The sequence below is a fragment of the Mytilus californianus genome, unplaced genomic scaffold (genome assembly GCF_021869535.1).
Source record: "Mytilus californianus isolate M0D057914Y unplaced genomic scaffold, xbMytCali1.0.p SCAF_4, whole genome shotgun sequence".
In the NCBI taxonomy this organism is placed as follows: Eukaryota; Metazoa; Mollusca; class Bivalvia; order Mytilida; family Mytilidae; genus Mytilus; species Mytilus californianus.
Window position 1 is genome coordinate 6,929,973 of NW_026262690.1, and position 17,431 is coordinate 6,947,403.

At 32.4% G+C, this 17,431-nt stretch overlaps 1 protein-coding gene across 3 annotated transcripts in view; it reads right to left on the minus strand.

The window, feature by feature from the left end:
- Positions 1-17,431, minus strand: part of LOC127737372 (uncharacterized) — a 32,074-nt gene that overhangs the window by 12,727 nt on the left and 1,916 nt on the right. The window contains exons 2-7 of one of the 3 annotated variants that reach the window (XM_052247985.1): positions 14,789-14,872; positions 8,451-8,495; positions 5,831-5,875; positions 4,098-4,175; positions 3,207-3,233; positions 2,814-2,834 (exon numbers count right to left, since the gene is read on the minus strand). In XM_052247985.1, coding sequence (XP_052103945.1) covers positions 2,814-2,834; positions 3,207-3,233; positions 4,098-4,175; positions 5,831-5,875; positions 8,451-8,495; positions 14,789-14,872 — 300 coding nt within the window. The remainder of the gene's footprint in view (positions 1-2,813; positions 2,835-3,206; positions 3,234-4,097; positions 4,176-5,830; positions 5,876-8,450; positions 8,496-14,788; positions 14,873-17,431) is intronic. The other 2 variants (XM_052247987.1, XM_052247986.1) reach the window with 2 other exon arrangements.

Below are 17,431 nucleotides of genomic sequence, written 5' to 3' on the forward strand. Positions count from 1 at the left end.
TCACTGCATACGGAAAAGCTATCGGCAAATTAGAGTACGGGAAGGCAACAAATCAATAGCAGTACATTCCTGAAGATTTTGATAAGACAAAGAGTTTTCTTTTAAAAGAAAGTTCATGTGCACGTGTTTTATACTAAAACTTTCAGGTGTATAAATCATATTAATTGTTTAATTTGAAGTATCATACATATCATATGACTTTAAGTATTTTATCAAATAAATATGTGGTTTTCAGACGATTAAAATCTTCTTCTTTTTCGTTTGTCCAGCTTATGAGGCTTTACAAGAAAAGTTATTTGATGTTTAAACCATGCTAATTAAAACGTCGTCGTTTTTCGAATCGTTCCTGCCTTTTTATTATCCCACTTTTTAGGTTATGTCTTGACAAACAACTCGTTTACTTGATTGATTTAAAGATTTAGAAAGGTAAATACTTTGCATTATATCAAGCTTAACAAGTCTATGAGTGTATGTAAATTGATTACCGTGACAATAAGGTAATCTATCTTGCACTTTATTTAGCTATTGTTACAACCTTGTATTGTAAAACGTATCTCAAAAATATTTAAACTGCTTGAATTAAAGTGTATTTGCATGAATATTTTTTTTAAATCTTGATGTTAGCTTGTTAATACTTTTAGTTATATTTTATATTGCATATGTATCTATGTCATAGGTGATTGCATATAGCGACGTTGTATTCCCTAGGCGTTGTTGTTTTATGAAAATGATATGCTCTTTCCGTTTTAAAAGTTTTACCTTACAATAAAGTACAATATACTCGTGGAATATTTATTGCGCTTAAGGATGTAGTTATGAAATTAAAAAAAATCTAGAATTTAAAACTGATACTATAAAGTCAGAAGAGTATTAGTTAAGGAACAAAATAAGCTAAAAATATTAATAGGTTATGGACCTTTGTTAGTCTTGTATCATTTTTAATTTTAGTTTCCTGTGTATAATTTGGAGTTTAGTATGACGTCCATTATCACTGAACTAGTATACATATTTGTTTAGGGGCCAGCTGAAGGACGCCTCCGGGTGCGGGAGTTTCTCGCTGCATTGAAGACCCATTGGTGGCCTTCGGTTGTTGTCTGCTCTATTGTCGGGTTGTTGTCTCTTTGACACATTCCTCATTTCCATTCTCAATTTTATGGAACTGCTTTTTGAGATATTTGATTTTTTTGAAATGGCGAGAAAAGGCTGACTCGGACATTTACCTTATATTTAGCATTGTTTTTATTTGTGTCTCAAATCGTTAGAAAAAAAATCTCGAATCTGCATAAAGTTCGGCAATAACCTTTTTATGAGGTATTGAAGTCTTCTAACAAAAGAAAAGTGGGTGATATGGGGCAAAATATTTTACCCTGTATCGTAGGAAAAAACCCAAGGAGTCCGAACGTCTTACAAAAATTTCTAAACCTGACCTGACTACATTCTTAAAAAATTCGTGCAAAATTCAACTCTACTCAGGACAATATTCATTTTATTAGCACATAAACCCTTTAATATTTTGTATTTATTTATTATTTATAGCGTGCAGATGAACCCCGACGCCTTTATACTATAGCATACTATATGGGTTTTACTTATGTTTGAAAGCCGAAAGGTGACATGCAGTTGTTTACATCGCTATCCTTTGTTTACGGTTAAACATTGCGTCATTGGCAAAATATTATCATATATATATACTAATACATCTAAAAGACATCTTTTGATATATTCAACCAGTATTTAAATGAAAATAGGGTGCGAACGGATCCAAGGGGCGAACGTGTACTAGGGTGAGACTGTTTTTGGAGCGAACGCACCAGATACCGTCGTACAAGTCAATATTTATATTTTCTTTTTTTTAATGTTACGCTTTAATATATCATGTATAATTCTGTCCTTTTTATGTGAAAAATGAACAAACCACTCTGTAGTCCTGACCGTACGTATTTCCTGTTTTGTGGCTTTTGTAGAACGTTTTGCATGGTTTGTTGACATCGGGAAAGGGTGCTTTCATACACGCCCGCGTTCCAATGTCGTCAAAACTATTTTTGAGAAAACCCCTCAAAGCGACCGTTTCCAAGGCGCTCGTCGTTAGTAACATGCGTTAAAATATGCGCACTGTTAAAGGGCCGAGCCACCTTAATGAATTTTAATTTCAAAAATATTTTTTTCGACGTTGCACAAATTGAAATATGTTTTAAAATTCATATTGTTCAGTAAATGACGTCACAACCGAACCAGCATCTACTGGGCAGACAAAATAATGAAGGACAGGCAATCATTCAGAATGGCATCGACCCAGTTTCACTAAATACTGAATTTGTTGTTGCGTTCTAAGATGTTTTTTCTTTAAGTTTTCACAAACCGTAAGACTGTATTTTAGATATTACCATAGCAGAGTTGTTATTTTGTATCTAACATGTTAAAGGAAAAACGTTCATTAAAAATAAGAGATGTGTTAATTCCAAATAAGTCAATTGTTGTTACCGATGAAAGCATCAAATAGGTATTTATTCAGCCAACAGAATTAATAAGAATGTTGAACTAATTACATCTTTTTCACATCAAATATTATATTTATTATCAATTTTGTTAACTGCCATGTTTTCGTTTTAAATTGGCAGCTTCAGGTTACAAGCTTTAGAAGTATAACAATAAATTCGACAGAACCAAATACTTTTGCATAATGTATTTTATACCAGTATTTTAAAATCCACACACAAAAATCAATAAAATTGCCATCACCATTCACGATATATCTATTAGAAGTTCACGTTACCAAGCAAAACAAATCATAAAATACAAAACAAATATATTACCCGATCTGATTTTGCGCCGTCCTAGAAACAAAAGTTCTTTTTATTTTCAGTATCTATTATTAGATTTTAATCTCTTCTTAATATGATTTGAAATAATATCTTCATTATCAACATATCATCAGTCTATCTCACAACTATCACAAGCAGGCGATACGGTACTCCTTAATTCTTTGTAAGTATACATTATGTTCTTTGTAAAATATCAAAAACTTTAACTAAAGATTAAAGCTAGGGGTTTGGATGTTGTTGTTTTTTTTATGCAATCACTTGAATTTGTTCATGAAAGCTTGAAAAGAAAGATTATGCAAAAAGACTCTACAAATAGTGTTTGTATATTGCAAGGTATTTGTGATCGATGTCAGAAACTCAGTAAATATTCTAATGATTGTTTACCTTATCTTCTTTGCCATAATCAGTGTCCTGTCAATAAAAAAACAAATCTATTTCATAACCCCATTGTCTATTGCAAATATTTGGGTTTTTTTATTTGTTTCAGTCACTTCCAAATTAATTGCATATATATACCTAATAAACCTAATATCATATATTATGAATAGTACTTAAACTGAAAAATCAGAATGGGATTTTTGGTTAGGACAAGTGGGAAATATCTTTGGTCAACAGGTCAACAACACGGCATACTGGCGTTCGAAATCTAGGAAAGGCAAGCTCTGAAATAGTGTAACAGATATAAACCGTATACAAAGACCACTCTTAATATGATTTTAACTATTTTGACTTGCTTCATTTTACATGTTACGGAAGGTGCATGTACTGGTTAAGTCCTTTCAATTGTTTTATTTTTTATTATTATTTTCTTTTAATGCATTTTGATGAGTTTAACAGGTAAACAGGTCACACTTAAGACAACAACTGGGCGAGATTACTGATAATCTTAGAAAGCACAAGAATGTTATGTGAATACAAAAAGAAGATGTGGTATGAATGCCAATGGATAACTCTCCACAATAGACCAAATGACACCGAAATTATCAACTATAGGTCACCGTACGAGACCATTTTTTTTTCTGATTAAAGTTTCTTGTACAGTTGTATTACATATTCGGTTTCAAAATGGTGAATAAAAGCAATACAACTGGTTCAAGAGTCCTTTCTTTTGTATTCAAATTTACCGGTACGCAAAGATTCCAGGTCATCGGATACTAGTCTACTGTTGAAGGTTTTTCTCAAAGTTCATATTGATACCTTTCGTTTTTATGGATCCTATGTTGTTTACGTGTCATGCCAGATGTTATGGATCTAGATAACATAAATATACATTACCTCTGCTTTAAAGTTGTATTCTGAATACTTCTTACTCGTGCTTGGTTCAGTAAAAGCTACACTGGGACCACCATTTACCTTCACACAAATTTAAAAAGGAAAAACTAAATCTAGATATACATCAAGTTAGATATACATTTAAAAGTATAAAACTGAAAGACTAAAGAAGCAGCTTAACCCGTAGGAAAACGAACAAGAAATATTATCGCCCTTCCAAATGGAACTCTTAAAACTGTTTGAAACGTTCTTCGCAAGGATGCTATTGATTATATATAAATTATGCATACAAGTTGCAATAAATATGACACAAAATAAGGAGATGTGGTATGATTGCAATGAAACAATTATCCACCAGAGTTTAAATGACGTGGAAGCAAGCATGATGTTTTAAGCATTTTTTCTTTAAAAAACGAACCAAGAATATAGTGTATTGTAAGATTTTTGTGTAAATTAGTTTTCAATATATTGCTATTTTTATACCAGAGACATATAATATGTATTATATGTCTCTGCTGCTATATACATGTATATGCAAACAAATTCTTAAACGTCAATTGATTTCCTACCAGTCGGATGTGTCATAGGAACACGCACTACTCCGTATATGTACGAGGCTAGATAAAATAAAATGGCCAAATAATCTAATAAAATGCATCAACGATTCGAATTTCAGATACTGCAAATTCAAAAGGCTTTGTTCAGTTTTACACAATTAATACGAAATAATCGAAATGACAGTAAATATATGTACAATTATTAAGACAACCTGATCTAAAATTTGTTTTGAAAATTTGTAAGATACTGTAACGGATAGTCATTTAATTCAACAACGAAAATATCTTTTTTTAACCTGAACACATATACCTTCGCAAAAATACAATATCTTCATACGTTAGCTCGAAAAAATAGTAAGTAAAAAATTGGTAAATTTGGGAAAATTGACAAGTAAAGAAGAACTTGACTGTCATACTTGTTTTTCGTTAACTGTTTATAATTTACACAATTATGCTGTTGATTTTCTCGTTTAAAATGTTTCACATTTCGCCATGTCGGGTCCTTTTATATACGGTTTTGGCTTCAGTATCATTGAAGGCCGCCGTACGATAAACTATAGATGCTTACATCCATTCCATTTGGACTCTGGTGGATAATTGTCTCATTGGCAATCATACCACATCTCCTGACGTCATTTTCATATTGAGATTCTGTATGTATATAAATTTATTCAACTTTTATCAATATGCAACAAATATTAAGATCTTAAAAATATCAGTGTTGCAAGATTCTAATGCAATTCCCTCGACAAATAATGAACATAAGACACCATGGATTTCAATGTATCATTCACACAATATACTCTAACAGATAATTATTAAAAAGAAATTATTATATGGTTCCAATTAAGCTTTTTTTATTAGCGTGGGTACGAAAGAAAAATATTACTGATATTTTCATGTAGTTAATCGCTTGCAGATTTTTGTCTATTGTTCTCGTCTCGCCAGTAATCCCATCAGTGTAACTTTGATTGAATGTAAATCTTCAGTTTTATGCAGATATGTAATGGAATTTGATAGCAATTTAAAAAAAAAAAGTTTTTGTAATGTAAAACGGTATAGTGTATTATAATTTATTTTTTTCCGAAAAATGATATATAGTACTTATAAAGAATAGGGTTCATTCTTTTATAATTTAAGTATAGAAAATCCTAAATGTATTTGACAGATGACACTTACAATAGGAGACGTGTCTACAGGATTAAAGGAGGCTCCTGGCATGTTCTGAAGTTTAAAAAAAACCAAATTATAACAGGTAATAATGAAAAACAAAGAATAAGCAGAAAAGGACATCTTTTACAGATTTTAGATAATGGCAAAATGGAGTTGGACCAGAAAAACAATATATTTAGATACTGTAAAACTAAAGATGGCAAGAAAAAGGCATTGTTGATCATTTATATTAGGATAATGTAGAAATAAAGAATTGTCATAAACATGTAATTAAGTAACTAGTTTTTACAAGTAGAATTGAAAATGCTCAATTTGTTTTTTCTTCAAATCTGACAACAATTTCATTTGAACTCCACCCTGTGCAACACTGTAAACTGAAAATGAATTCCAATTGTAACAAAAGATATAAATTATGTCAATAATATATATATATGCATTATCTGTACGATTTAGCCAAGGTTCGGTACATATATACAATAACGATCAGACAGTAGATGGTATCTTTATAGGATTTTGTATTATGGACTCGTTCCGAGGAAGCTTGAGATTTTACGACAGATGATTCATTATCGTCAAACAACTAATTATACAATGGGAAAACTCGTAACAAAAACGGATTTGTATGAAATTTGTATCCATGATAGAATTAATATGAATATCGAAAAATGAGGTATGTAGCTTTTTTACTTATATTTAAAGGTGTAGCACGAATGGTAATTTTTCCTTTGATCTTCATGTGACTTAACTTCTGTTATTGATGATCGAGTGCATCAACAGGACTATCCTATCCCGCAGTTTACCGCTTGTCATATGGGAGGAGCTTAGACCAATGCATTCAATTCGATCTCAGAAGTTGTTATTGCACTGCCTGGTTCCGCCTCCTTGGACAAGTAAATAATAATAGAATAAAGCAATGACCAAGCAATTTCCTATATATCTGAGTGATATGCAGACACATATGCAGACATTTCATACTGTTTTTACAGTTTATTCTTATCCACTGTCCCAGGTTAGTAGGAATTGAGTGCTAACAAACATGTTTTAACCCCATCACATTCTGACAATATGTGTCTGTCCCAAGTCAGGAGCCTGTAATTCAGTGGTTGTTCGTCTTATTTGTTTCGCTTATTGTTTTGTTTATTATAAATCATACCGTTGGTTTTAACGTTTGATTTGTTTCACATTTTGTCATTTCGGGGTCTTTTATATCTGTCTAAACGGTATGGGTTTTGACCATTGCTGAAGATCGTACTGTGACCTATAGTTGCTCAAATTTACATCATTTGGACTCTATTCGAAAGTAGTCTCATTTGCAATCTTGCACATTTCCTTGATTTGTACAACAACTTAACAAACATAAACCCGGGCGGTCTTCATTTACCTATGGTGACCCAAACCATACAGGGCCTAACAACTTTTTCATCTAATATTGTTAAACTAGAAATACCAAATTATAGATACAGATAGATAAGTTGGACGTACCAAAAACATTTTAAAGGGCGACCAGGTCCTCGTTTACTTCTTCATTTCCTGCCTGGTGTATTTAAATGGTTCCTGTCCGGTCTTTTTTGTGGGGTATCAATTATCGTGTCAGAAAAGATATTTAAGAAATATATGTCACTGGATATTTCAACCACTTTACACAAGGGTTTTCTCTGTGAATTGAGCATGCTTAAAATATTTGTCCTTTGGACGTTACGCAATCAACAAGCCATCGATTTACAAGCATGCATGCTATTCAATTTGCAGTATCGAAATAAAAGTATAAAAGTTACGTTCATTATTTTTACGTTCATTATTTTTTCGATATTGATATGAAGTGGCGCATGACTTTTTGTGTTAATTGTGTGCAATATTTCATAAAAATTGTGAGATCACCCACATATGTACCCCGTTACTAATAAACATAACGCTTGTAGATTTTAATGTCTTAACGCAACACTTGCTATTAGAATAACCAAAGGACCTGAAACATGATGTTAACCATTGTAAATCTGTAAAGATGTATCATAACTGAAGATGTATTAGTATTTAAGATAAGTGTAATCATTTATCAACAAGTTGCAGGTTTTGGCAATTGACTGTACAAAAATACATGCTTAATAAGAGTTAATTTTGAATACTGTCAAACGTGATCCGTTATAATAACGGTTATTATTTTTGTTATGACAAATGAATGAAAACAAACAAGACATCATTTATAAATAATTCGTAAGTTTTTCCTGATATTATATGCTACAAAATAATAAACCCAAGGATAACGTAAACAGCCAAGCATATAACACAAGCTAAGACAGTCTCAGAGTAACGTATATCGATTAAGTGAAAAGAATCAGGTTTGCACATGTTATAGTTCAGAGCTGCACTCCAGAAAAAAATTGCCATATTTTGGCACACATATACCTGATGTTTGTGTACAAGTTAGTTAAGAGTTGCACTCCAGACATATTTTGCTATTATATTTTGGTACAAATATACCTGATGTTTGTGTACATGTTAGTTCAGAGCTGCACTCCAGATATATTTTGCTATTGTGTTAGCACACATATATAACTGATGTTAATGAACATGTTAGTTCAGAGCTGCTCTCCAGATACATTTTGCTATTGTTTTAGCACACATATACCTGATATCTGTTATCACTTCCTGAACTTGACAAACTGTCTGATCTCTAAAATATTTTTCGGTTAGCAATATTACGAGTCACAACTATAACAAAAACCATAATGGAGTTCAAAGGCCTGAGAAATAATAATTGAAGTTTAAACGGATCAACAGAATGCTACACAAGATACCAATCAATCAAACAAGACACTACTATAGAATGTTAGACGTTATAGTAAAATTTCACAGTCCCGAGTGGAGAAATATCGTAACGAACATACTTGATGCAGTGGTGGAATATATAATAAACTGGGCAGATTTCTTCTTTAATGAAACAAGTCTTATTTTTATTGTTGATATTCACCCCATATGTACCAAGTGTTAGATTAGTTTTATTGATATTAAAGAAATTTCTTAGTATTCCTAAACGGAAGATTTTATACACACAGAAGAAGAAGTATACTTAACAACAAAATTATTTTCATTTACCTGTGTATAATATGACGCAGGTTTCTTCAAAAGTGATGATTTTCTATAAATTGTTTGAAATTTCACAGTGATATCATACTTTAACTTTGTTTAAACCTGTTTATTTACTTTTGACTTTAATTATTTATCCCTTGTAATTTTTTATTAACTGTGTATTTGCATTCAGGTGTCACAGGTCAAATTTATTCGTTCATTGTGTGTTAATTTACGTTTTTTGATTAAGTTAAGCCTTCCAATTGATATTTTATAGTGTGTTTTTCTATGTTGTGATGTTATACTATTGTTTCAGAAAAGGGAGAAGGTTTGGTACCATTAAAACGTTTAATTCCGCTGCAAATGTTTGCACCTGTCCTAAGTCAGGAATCTGATTACAGTAGTTGTCGTCTGTTTATGTAGTTCATACGTGTTTCTTGTTTCTCGTTTTCATATAGATTAGACCGTTGGTTTTTCCGTTTGAACGTTTTTACACTAGTAATTTTTTGGGGCCCTTTATAGCTTGCTGTTCGGTGTGAGCCAATGCTCCGTGTTGAAGGCCGTACCTTGACCTATAATGGTTTACTTTTATAAATTGTAACTTGGATGGAGAGTTGTCTCATTGGCACTCATACCACATCTTCCTATATCTATTAACAGTAAAAACAGAAACGTTCTACCTGAGTGAAATTTCAATGCGACAACCAGCGTCTCATCTAACTGAACAAAGACGGTGTATTTGGCAAAGACATTGCGGTCAGTTGAAGACACTGCTAAATCACCATAATTTTGCACAAGAGCCGATTAAAATATAGATAACAGGACTTGTATAATTGTAAACCAGTGAAGTTTTTTTATTAGTTATACAGTGTGCTAGTGACCTAATACGATTTTTATGGGGTCAGTGAATTCCATATGGGTTCGTTCGAATCCCATACGGAATTTACTGACCCGTTATATATCATATTAGGTCACTAGCCCACTGTGTAACGAATTTATCTTATCGACTATCTTAACATGTGGCATTTAGACTAGTGGCCTATTAAAGTGGTCACATCTTCAATATTAAGAACCTAATTCCACTGGTCTATACAAAAACAAATGCCAACAATAACCACTTGTTAGCTTTAATGTGTTTTCTGCATTTATTGTCAGTCGTTCATCATTAATTTCTTCATCTATTGTTTGGGCGAAATGTTTCAGATTTTTCTTCAACGTCATGTTTTTTTTTACAAAGGGGCGTAACGCTGCTACTAATATAAAATTAGGAGATGTGGTATAATTGCCAATGAGACAACTATTCCCCCAAGTTCAAATGAAGTGGATGTAAGCAAATATAGGCAACCGTACGGCCTTCAACAATGAGAAAAACCCATACCGTATAATCGGCTATAAAAGGCCCCGACATGAACACTATGAAAATCAATTCAATTGAGAAAACTACGAAAAACAAATATGACAGACATGAATCAACGACAACCACTGAACTACAGGATCCTGACTTGGGACAGGCACATAAAGAATGTGGCGGGGTTAAACATGTTTGTGTGAGCTCAACCCTCTCCCTAACCTTGGACAGTGGTGTAACAGCATAACATAAGAAGAATTTAATTTACTGATAACAAAATCAATATTCATACCAATAAAAACCATATTCAAAGATTTATTTACAGTGTTAAATTTGTAACCTTTTTGGAATAAGTTTATTTAAAGGATTGATAAGTTTACCCGGATCGTATCGTAATTTCCGGGTTCAGTTAACAACATCAACGTAAAAATTTAAGATGTGCTATTATACATTTATTTCCCGTGCCGGAGGGAGATATGAAGATTTGTTCACCCAAGAATATTCATATTTCACGAGGGCTCTGCCCGAGGGAAATATGATTTTTCGAGGGTGAGCAAATCTTCATATCTCCCGAGGCAAAGGGAAATGAATGTTTTATTCCACTGCCTATGCTTTGTTTACTAGTATCAATACATTAAATATTATTTTGCATACATTTTTTATCTTATCCGCTTGTTTTTGTAAGTCAAACTAAACACGACATACCCATTGATAAACAGTAAGGATCAAAATTTAATTATAAGTCTTTTTGTTTTATCGTCTGAAATAAATTTGAACCTGATAATGATTTTTGCTATCGCTATTTTAAGAAGAATAAGAAGTTCAAAACGTTATGTACATTAACCGCGCGTAACGTCGCACGAAGTAATCCCGACATTCAGAGGGGAATATGATCCTCAGAATGGAATATGAAGATTTATTCAATGACACGTGGGATAGCCTCAACCAATCAAATATTGATTAAACTATCAATATGTTTAAACAGTGGAATAATACGTTTGATATAAGTTTTTCACAGGTACAGACAGCCACGAAACACTGCTACTTACCCACTATTAAAATGAAACACGCCCACTAACCCCATATTAAATATACAGGGTCTCCACGATGTTGCTTTAAACCAATTATATTCCTAGAAATAGGAGGTTAAATAAGTTGTGGTCCGCAACATACAGAAGAGCAGCATTAAGAAAAATAATGTCTCAGAAATAATTTTAATGGATCGATACCTGTCTGATAGTCCATCTTTAAGATATACCTTGTCACCAGAATTATATTATCTCAAATGTTTGCATCTATTACACAATTGTGCAATATAAGTTGTGTCTACAATTTGCTGGCTGCTTCTTTTTCAGTCAAAAAAGAGAAATTGGTCATGTGGATGTTGTCTCTCATTGTTTCATTAATTAGGGTGGGATGCATTTTTGTTTACATATTAGTCCACCTTTGAGGCCGAAACATATGAGGCGCCGTTTTACTATTTATTTCTTATTTTTTTATATCAAAAATTCATTTATTGATATCAGGAAATCGAATTTTTGATATAAGGAATTCGAATTTTTGGTATCAAAAAAATATTCAAGAATATTTTTTGATATCATATCAAGAAATAGATTTCCTGATATCAAAAACTGATTATGTGATATCAATAATTCGAATTTCTGATATAAAAAAAAATCATTTTTTTATATCAGAAAATATGAAATAAATGAATGATGGCCCCCTGTGTGTCAATAAAAGCATCCAAGCTCACCATTAAGCTCAAACAATAAGGAAGTATATGCAAATAATGTTCCCGGTAGACCAATTTTTTTATAATGTTGAGTACCGCTACACGATATTGGTCATTATATTGATGACATAGGATCCCTGGTTACAAAAACAAAAAACTTATATCAAGGACACTTCAAGTTTTATAAACATAACATGATTTAGACTTCAAAGTCTCCAGAAAACTGCTATTTAATAACATTTGAAGCAAAAAACATGTACACTTATCTTCAGTTTGACGAAACTGAACGAGTAATTAATTACCTCGATCCAACTAATTACGAAATTCGAGTCCCATGCACTAAAAGACAATATATGCACTAAAAGACAATATATTAAAGCTTTTAAAAATTATTCTAAAATATAAAATATTTACTTTTGCGTCGAACACTTAGAATCACAATCGGCAGAGTTAGTCAACCTAAGAATTTACTAAATACTGGAAAATGTTTTACAAAGCTTGACACAGTTATCGAAACAAAATGCTGATGTGTTCAAGATGTAGATACGATGGCTGGATGATATATTCAGGTTCAACTGACGTAATACACGATATTTTCGCCTTATATATCTAATACAATACATAACCACTTATAAATTTTACATACCAATTTTCTCAAAATGAAATTAACTTTCTTGACAGTCGTTTTAATACAAAGCCAAACGCTTCCAAAATGAAGGTATTTTAGATGTAAAATCGTACACTAAACCTAATGAAACTTTTCAATACTTCACAGAAAAAGCTCATATAAAATAAATGTATTACATATAAAAGGATTTATGCAAGGCGCGGCACATAAGAAATGCTAGCAGTCTTTAAAAGAAAAAGCTCTTAAAAAAGACGAAATAGACGAAGTATTTGAAAATACAAGACATGCACTTTTTTTTATTAGTCGTTTTTGGCTTTGAAATAGCTGTCATTAACTGCGAGTACTCTCAGATCTGTACTTCGTGTCTTTTTGTTGTTGTTACGAATGTATTGAATACCCTGCAACGTCTGGTCTGTGTTTTTGTTAGCTGTTTTTCTTCTTTGTATCGATCTGATGAGTTAAGCCCTTTTCCTTTTTTTAAAACTGATTTTTATAGTTTGTTCTTATGTCATGATATCACACCGGTGGAGGGTTGGGCGCTAAAACCTGTTTAACCCCGCCACATTCTTTATGTGCCTGTCCCAAGCTAGTAGTTCAGTGGTTGTCGTTGGTTCATGTCTGTCATATTTGTTTTTCGTAAATTGTTTTGTTATAAATTTGGCCGTTAGTTTTCTCAATTGAATTGTTTTTCATAGTGTTCATGTCGGGGCCTTTTATAGCCGATTGTTGAAAGCCGTACGGTTGCTTATAATTGCTTACATCTACTTCATTTGAACTTTGGTAGATAGTTATCTTATTGGCAATCATACCACATCTCCTTATTTATATATTAAACAGAACTAACTGATTTACTAAATCCGCAACACAAACAACGGGGAAAACCCCACTAAAAACAAGATTACCAAAACACTACGGCTTGATTTCACAAAATCCTGGCTTCACAAATCTGTTTTAGAGGAAATCAATAATTGCTTATGAAAGAAACGGGAACTTACAAGAATTATTGACTATAAACCTTAAAGTAATAATTAATATGCTAAACACAAAACACAAAACTTGGTATGACTGATGAAGCCGAACTCTGAGATATTCTTACACGACCGAAACAGCAGACCTAATGTTAGGGCTCATGGGTGAGCTCGGATACTTTCATTGACACATAGGGAGCCATCATTAATTATTTTTCTGATTTTCTGATATCAGAAAATGTATATCTTGATATAAAAAAATCGTCAGTATCATTTGATTTCAGAAAATCTATTTTTTTTGTATCAAAAAATCGAATTCCTGATATCAAGAAATATAGATGATTTTCTGATATCAAGAAATCGAATTCTTGATATAAAAAAAGGGAATTTTTGATATAACAAAATTGAATTCCTGATAGCAAGAAATATTTTTTGACATCAAAATATATTTTTTGATATCAAAAAATCAATTTTTGACATCAGGAATTCAATTTTTTTATATCAAGAAATATTTTTTGATATCAGAAAATAAGGAATTAATAGTAAAACGGCGCCTCTTAGAAATAACCATACGAGATTGTTAAGATGTCAATATTACAGTCTTTACAATGTAACACAAAGATTTTCAACAGCTCTTCGGACGCACGAAATTAATAAAGTGTTATTTTCATTAGCATCGCATTTCTATAATATTTATTATGATTCCGTTTTAAATAGAAATTATGTGTCTTGACAATGTTGTCCTACCTTATTGTACCCTTTTATTCACTTTTTGAATAATAGGTAACATAAAATAGACAAAGGTAGCTATATTTATAAATGCTTCCTAGTGAAATACAATACCCCCATGATAGCCACATTCCCCGCCTTGATTTGATATGTTTATTACATCGCATTGTTTTGATATGATCACACGAATGTACCTGACAAGTAAAAACCTGTTTGAAAAGGAATACAATAAAAGCAGGCTTTTTTATATGCACATTTTATATTATAACCTAGTTTATTGATGTGTAAACTCGGCCGACTAACACACACACTAAACATAATTACTTGCTTATCTAAAAACTCATTTAAAAATGTTTTACTTACAATTAAAATAAGATGCAATGTCAATTATTTGTAGATAAGAAACTATATCATTATAGATTCTGTCATACATAAAAGTTACCAGTAGCAGTTCTGTGCTTTACTACTATACATATGACAGCACATTACTTACTTGAAGTTTTCCTGTGTTTATATAAATTGGTTTCTTGTGAGGGTTTGTTGGACTTGGTCTGATGTTGGTAAAACTAAAACCATTCTGAAGTTGAAAAACAGAAAATCAATTCATGTCGGCTTAATTTTGGCGTTTACATATTTGCATACACCTTGAGTAATACGGTTTATCACATATATATCTTTCGATTTCGCTACTTTCTTTCGTTTGATTTTATTCATTAGCTTGAAAACGACTACACTGACCCCATTTTTAGATATAACAAAAATAAATTATTTCCAAAGATTTCACACAAATCTTTATTCCAAATGTTTTTACAAAAATCCGCTTGTGATTATCTTTTGAAAGAGAAAAGTTGAGTATATCTGTGCAAAAGATAGAAATGTCCAAGAAATCGAAAATTTAAGTAAATGTCTCAAATTTCGACTCCATTTATCTTTAAAAGTAGCACACGAAGGTATATTTTGTTATGACATATTTGAATTGACTAGGTGATAAATAGTTTGTATGCAAATTTTCGCCAAAAAATTATCGTGGGATAAAAACTGTATCGTATGCCCTTAACTGCCTTTGCTCCAGCAGATGGTGCTACGTAAAAATCAACGAACTACCAAATGAAATCATTTTAACGAAACACTAAAACATCATTTTATCATTAACTTTTCTAAAAATTGAAACATTCCAATAAAAGAGGGGCGGAAGATACCAGAGGGACATTCAAACTCATAAATCGAAAATAAACTGACAACGCCATGGCTAAAAAAGAAAAAGACAATCAGACAAACAATAGTACACAAAACACAACATAGAAAACTAAAGACTAAGCAACACGTACCCCAACAAAAACTGGGGGTGATCTCATGTGCTCCGGAAGGGTGAGCAGATCCTGCTCCACATGTGGCACCCGTCGTGTTGCTCATGTTAGAACAAACCCGGTAAATAATCTAATTCGGTAGGTCACATTTGTGAAAAGGGAACGGGATTGTAGTTACGACATTAGGAACATATCCGCTATCATCTGTGAAACGGATATTTCATAACGGTCAACCAACTCGTGATGGCGTCCGTAAAATTTAAAATTTACGAAGGGATGATTTCAACTTCACCATTTGGAACTCTTGGTTTAATAGCTTCCATGTGAGCAGCAGGAATATCATATCAATTGGGAGATATATACTCCGTATGCATTAACTTTTTCTAATGATGTTGAATCATTCCAATAACAATGTATTATAGTACTATTTCACAAACTACCAACTTTATCAATTCACATTTTGAAACAAAGGTAAAAGACAATTTCACATCTCGATCCTTTCATTGTTATGAATCAAAACAATTTTGAAAAAATAAAAATATATAAGGTAAAATAGTCGAAAAGTATGGAAATTCCATGGTGACTGAATAACTAGATTTAGTGAAAGTCGTATCAACGGTAAATTGCAGATAAATGGTTAATTCGGTTAAACAGATAAAAGTTTGTCCCGTTAGAAACGGAAATCTTTATTACCATACTTCTTGTTTCTGTGAAATATATAAAGACAATTACCATAGATTGAGCATGTGCTAGCATGATTTCCTAGATAGAGGGTTGCTGTTCATGAGGAAGCTATTAAACCAAGAGTTCCAAGTTGTGAAGTTGAAATCATCCCTTCGAAAATTTTACGAACGCCATCACGAGTTGGCTGGTCGTTACGGAATATCTGTTTCACAGTTGACAACGGATATGTTACTGAAGAGACATTAGTTGTCGAAATGCGCATCTGGTGCATTAAAATTGGTCCCGTTTATATTATTCCAATCATTGTAACCACAATCCCACCAGGCTCCTTTTCCCAGAATGTGACCAACCGAATAGACTTATCACCGGGTTTGTACTTACATGAGCAACACATGTGGAGCAGGATCTGCTTACTCTTCTGGAACACCTGAGATTTAATGGGGTTCGTGTTGCTTTATCTTTAGTTTTCCATGTTGTGTTTTGTATGTTGTTGTTGTCTTTTAGCCTTTTTCTTTTTACAATGGCGTTGTCAGTTTATTTTCGACTTGTGAATTTGGATGTCCCTTTGGTATCTTTCGCCTCTCTTTTACAGACTCCTGACTTGGTTTATTGATGTGTAAACTCGGCCGACATATAGAATGTGAATGTAGCGGATTAAACATGTGTGCCAGCGCTCAACCTTTCCCTAACCAGGGGCAGTGGTGTAATAGCACAACACTAGAAAAAACTGTAAAAATCAGTTAGAAATCTTAACATAAAAAGGTCATGTACTGTCAAAATTTGAAATTCAAACTCGAAAACCAACAAATTCATGACAAAACGAAAAACAAACACGACAAACAGCAACCAATGGCAACCACTGAATTAGAGGCTACTGATTTCGTATAAGAAATACAAAATGTGGCGGGGTAAGTTCATTCCAGAAACGCTTGCTGCGCACACTGAAATAACTTTCATATTTTACCACTTTTTCTTACATACTTTTACGTTGTAATATACTAGTAGTATTTCAGTTTTCTGGTGGACAAATATTCACAGAGATCTAAAAACACATTTTGTACGAACGGAAATCATGTTTTGTTTTTGCTCTTCTACAAGATTAACTTTGGACAGTTGTGTCTATTCTGTTTTGAAATTCCCAAGTT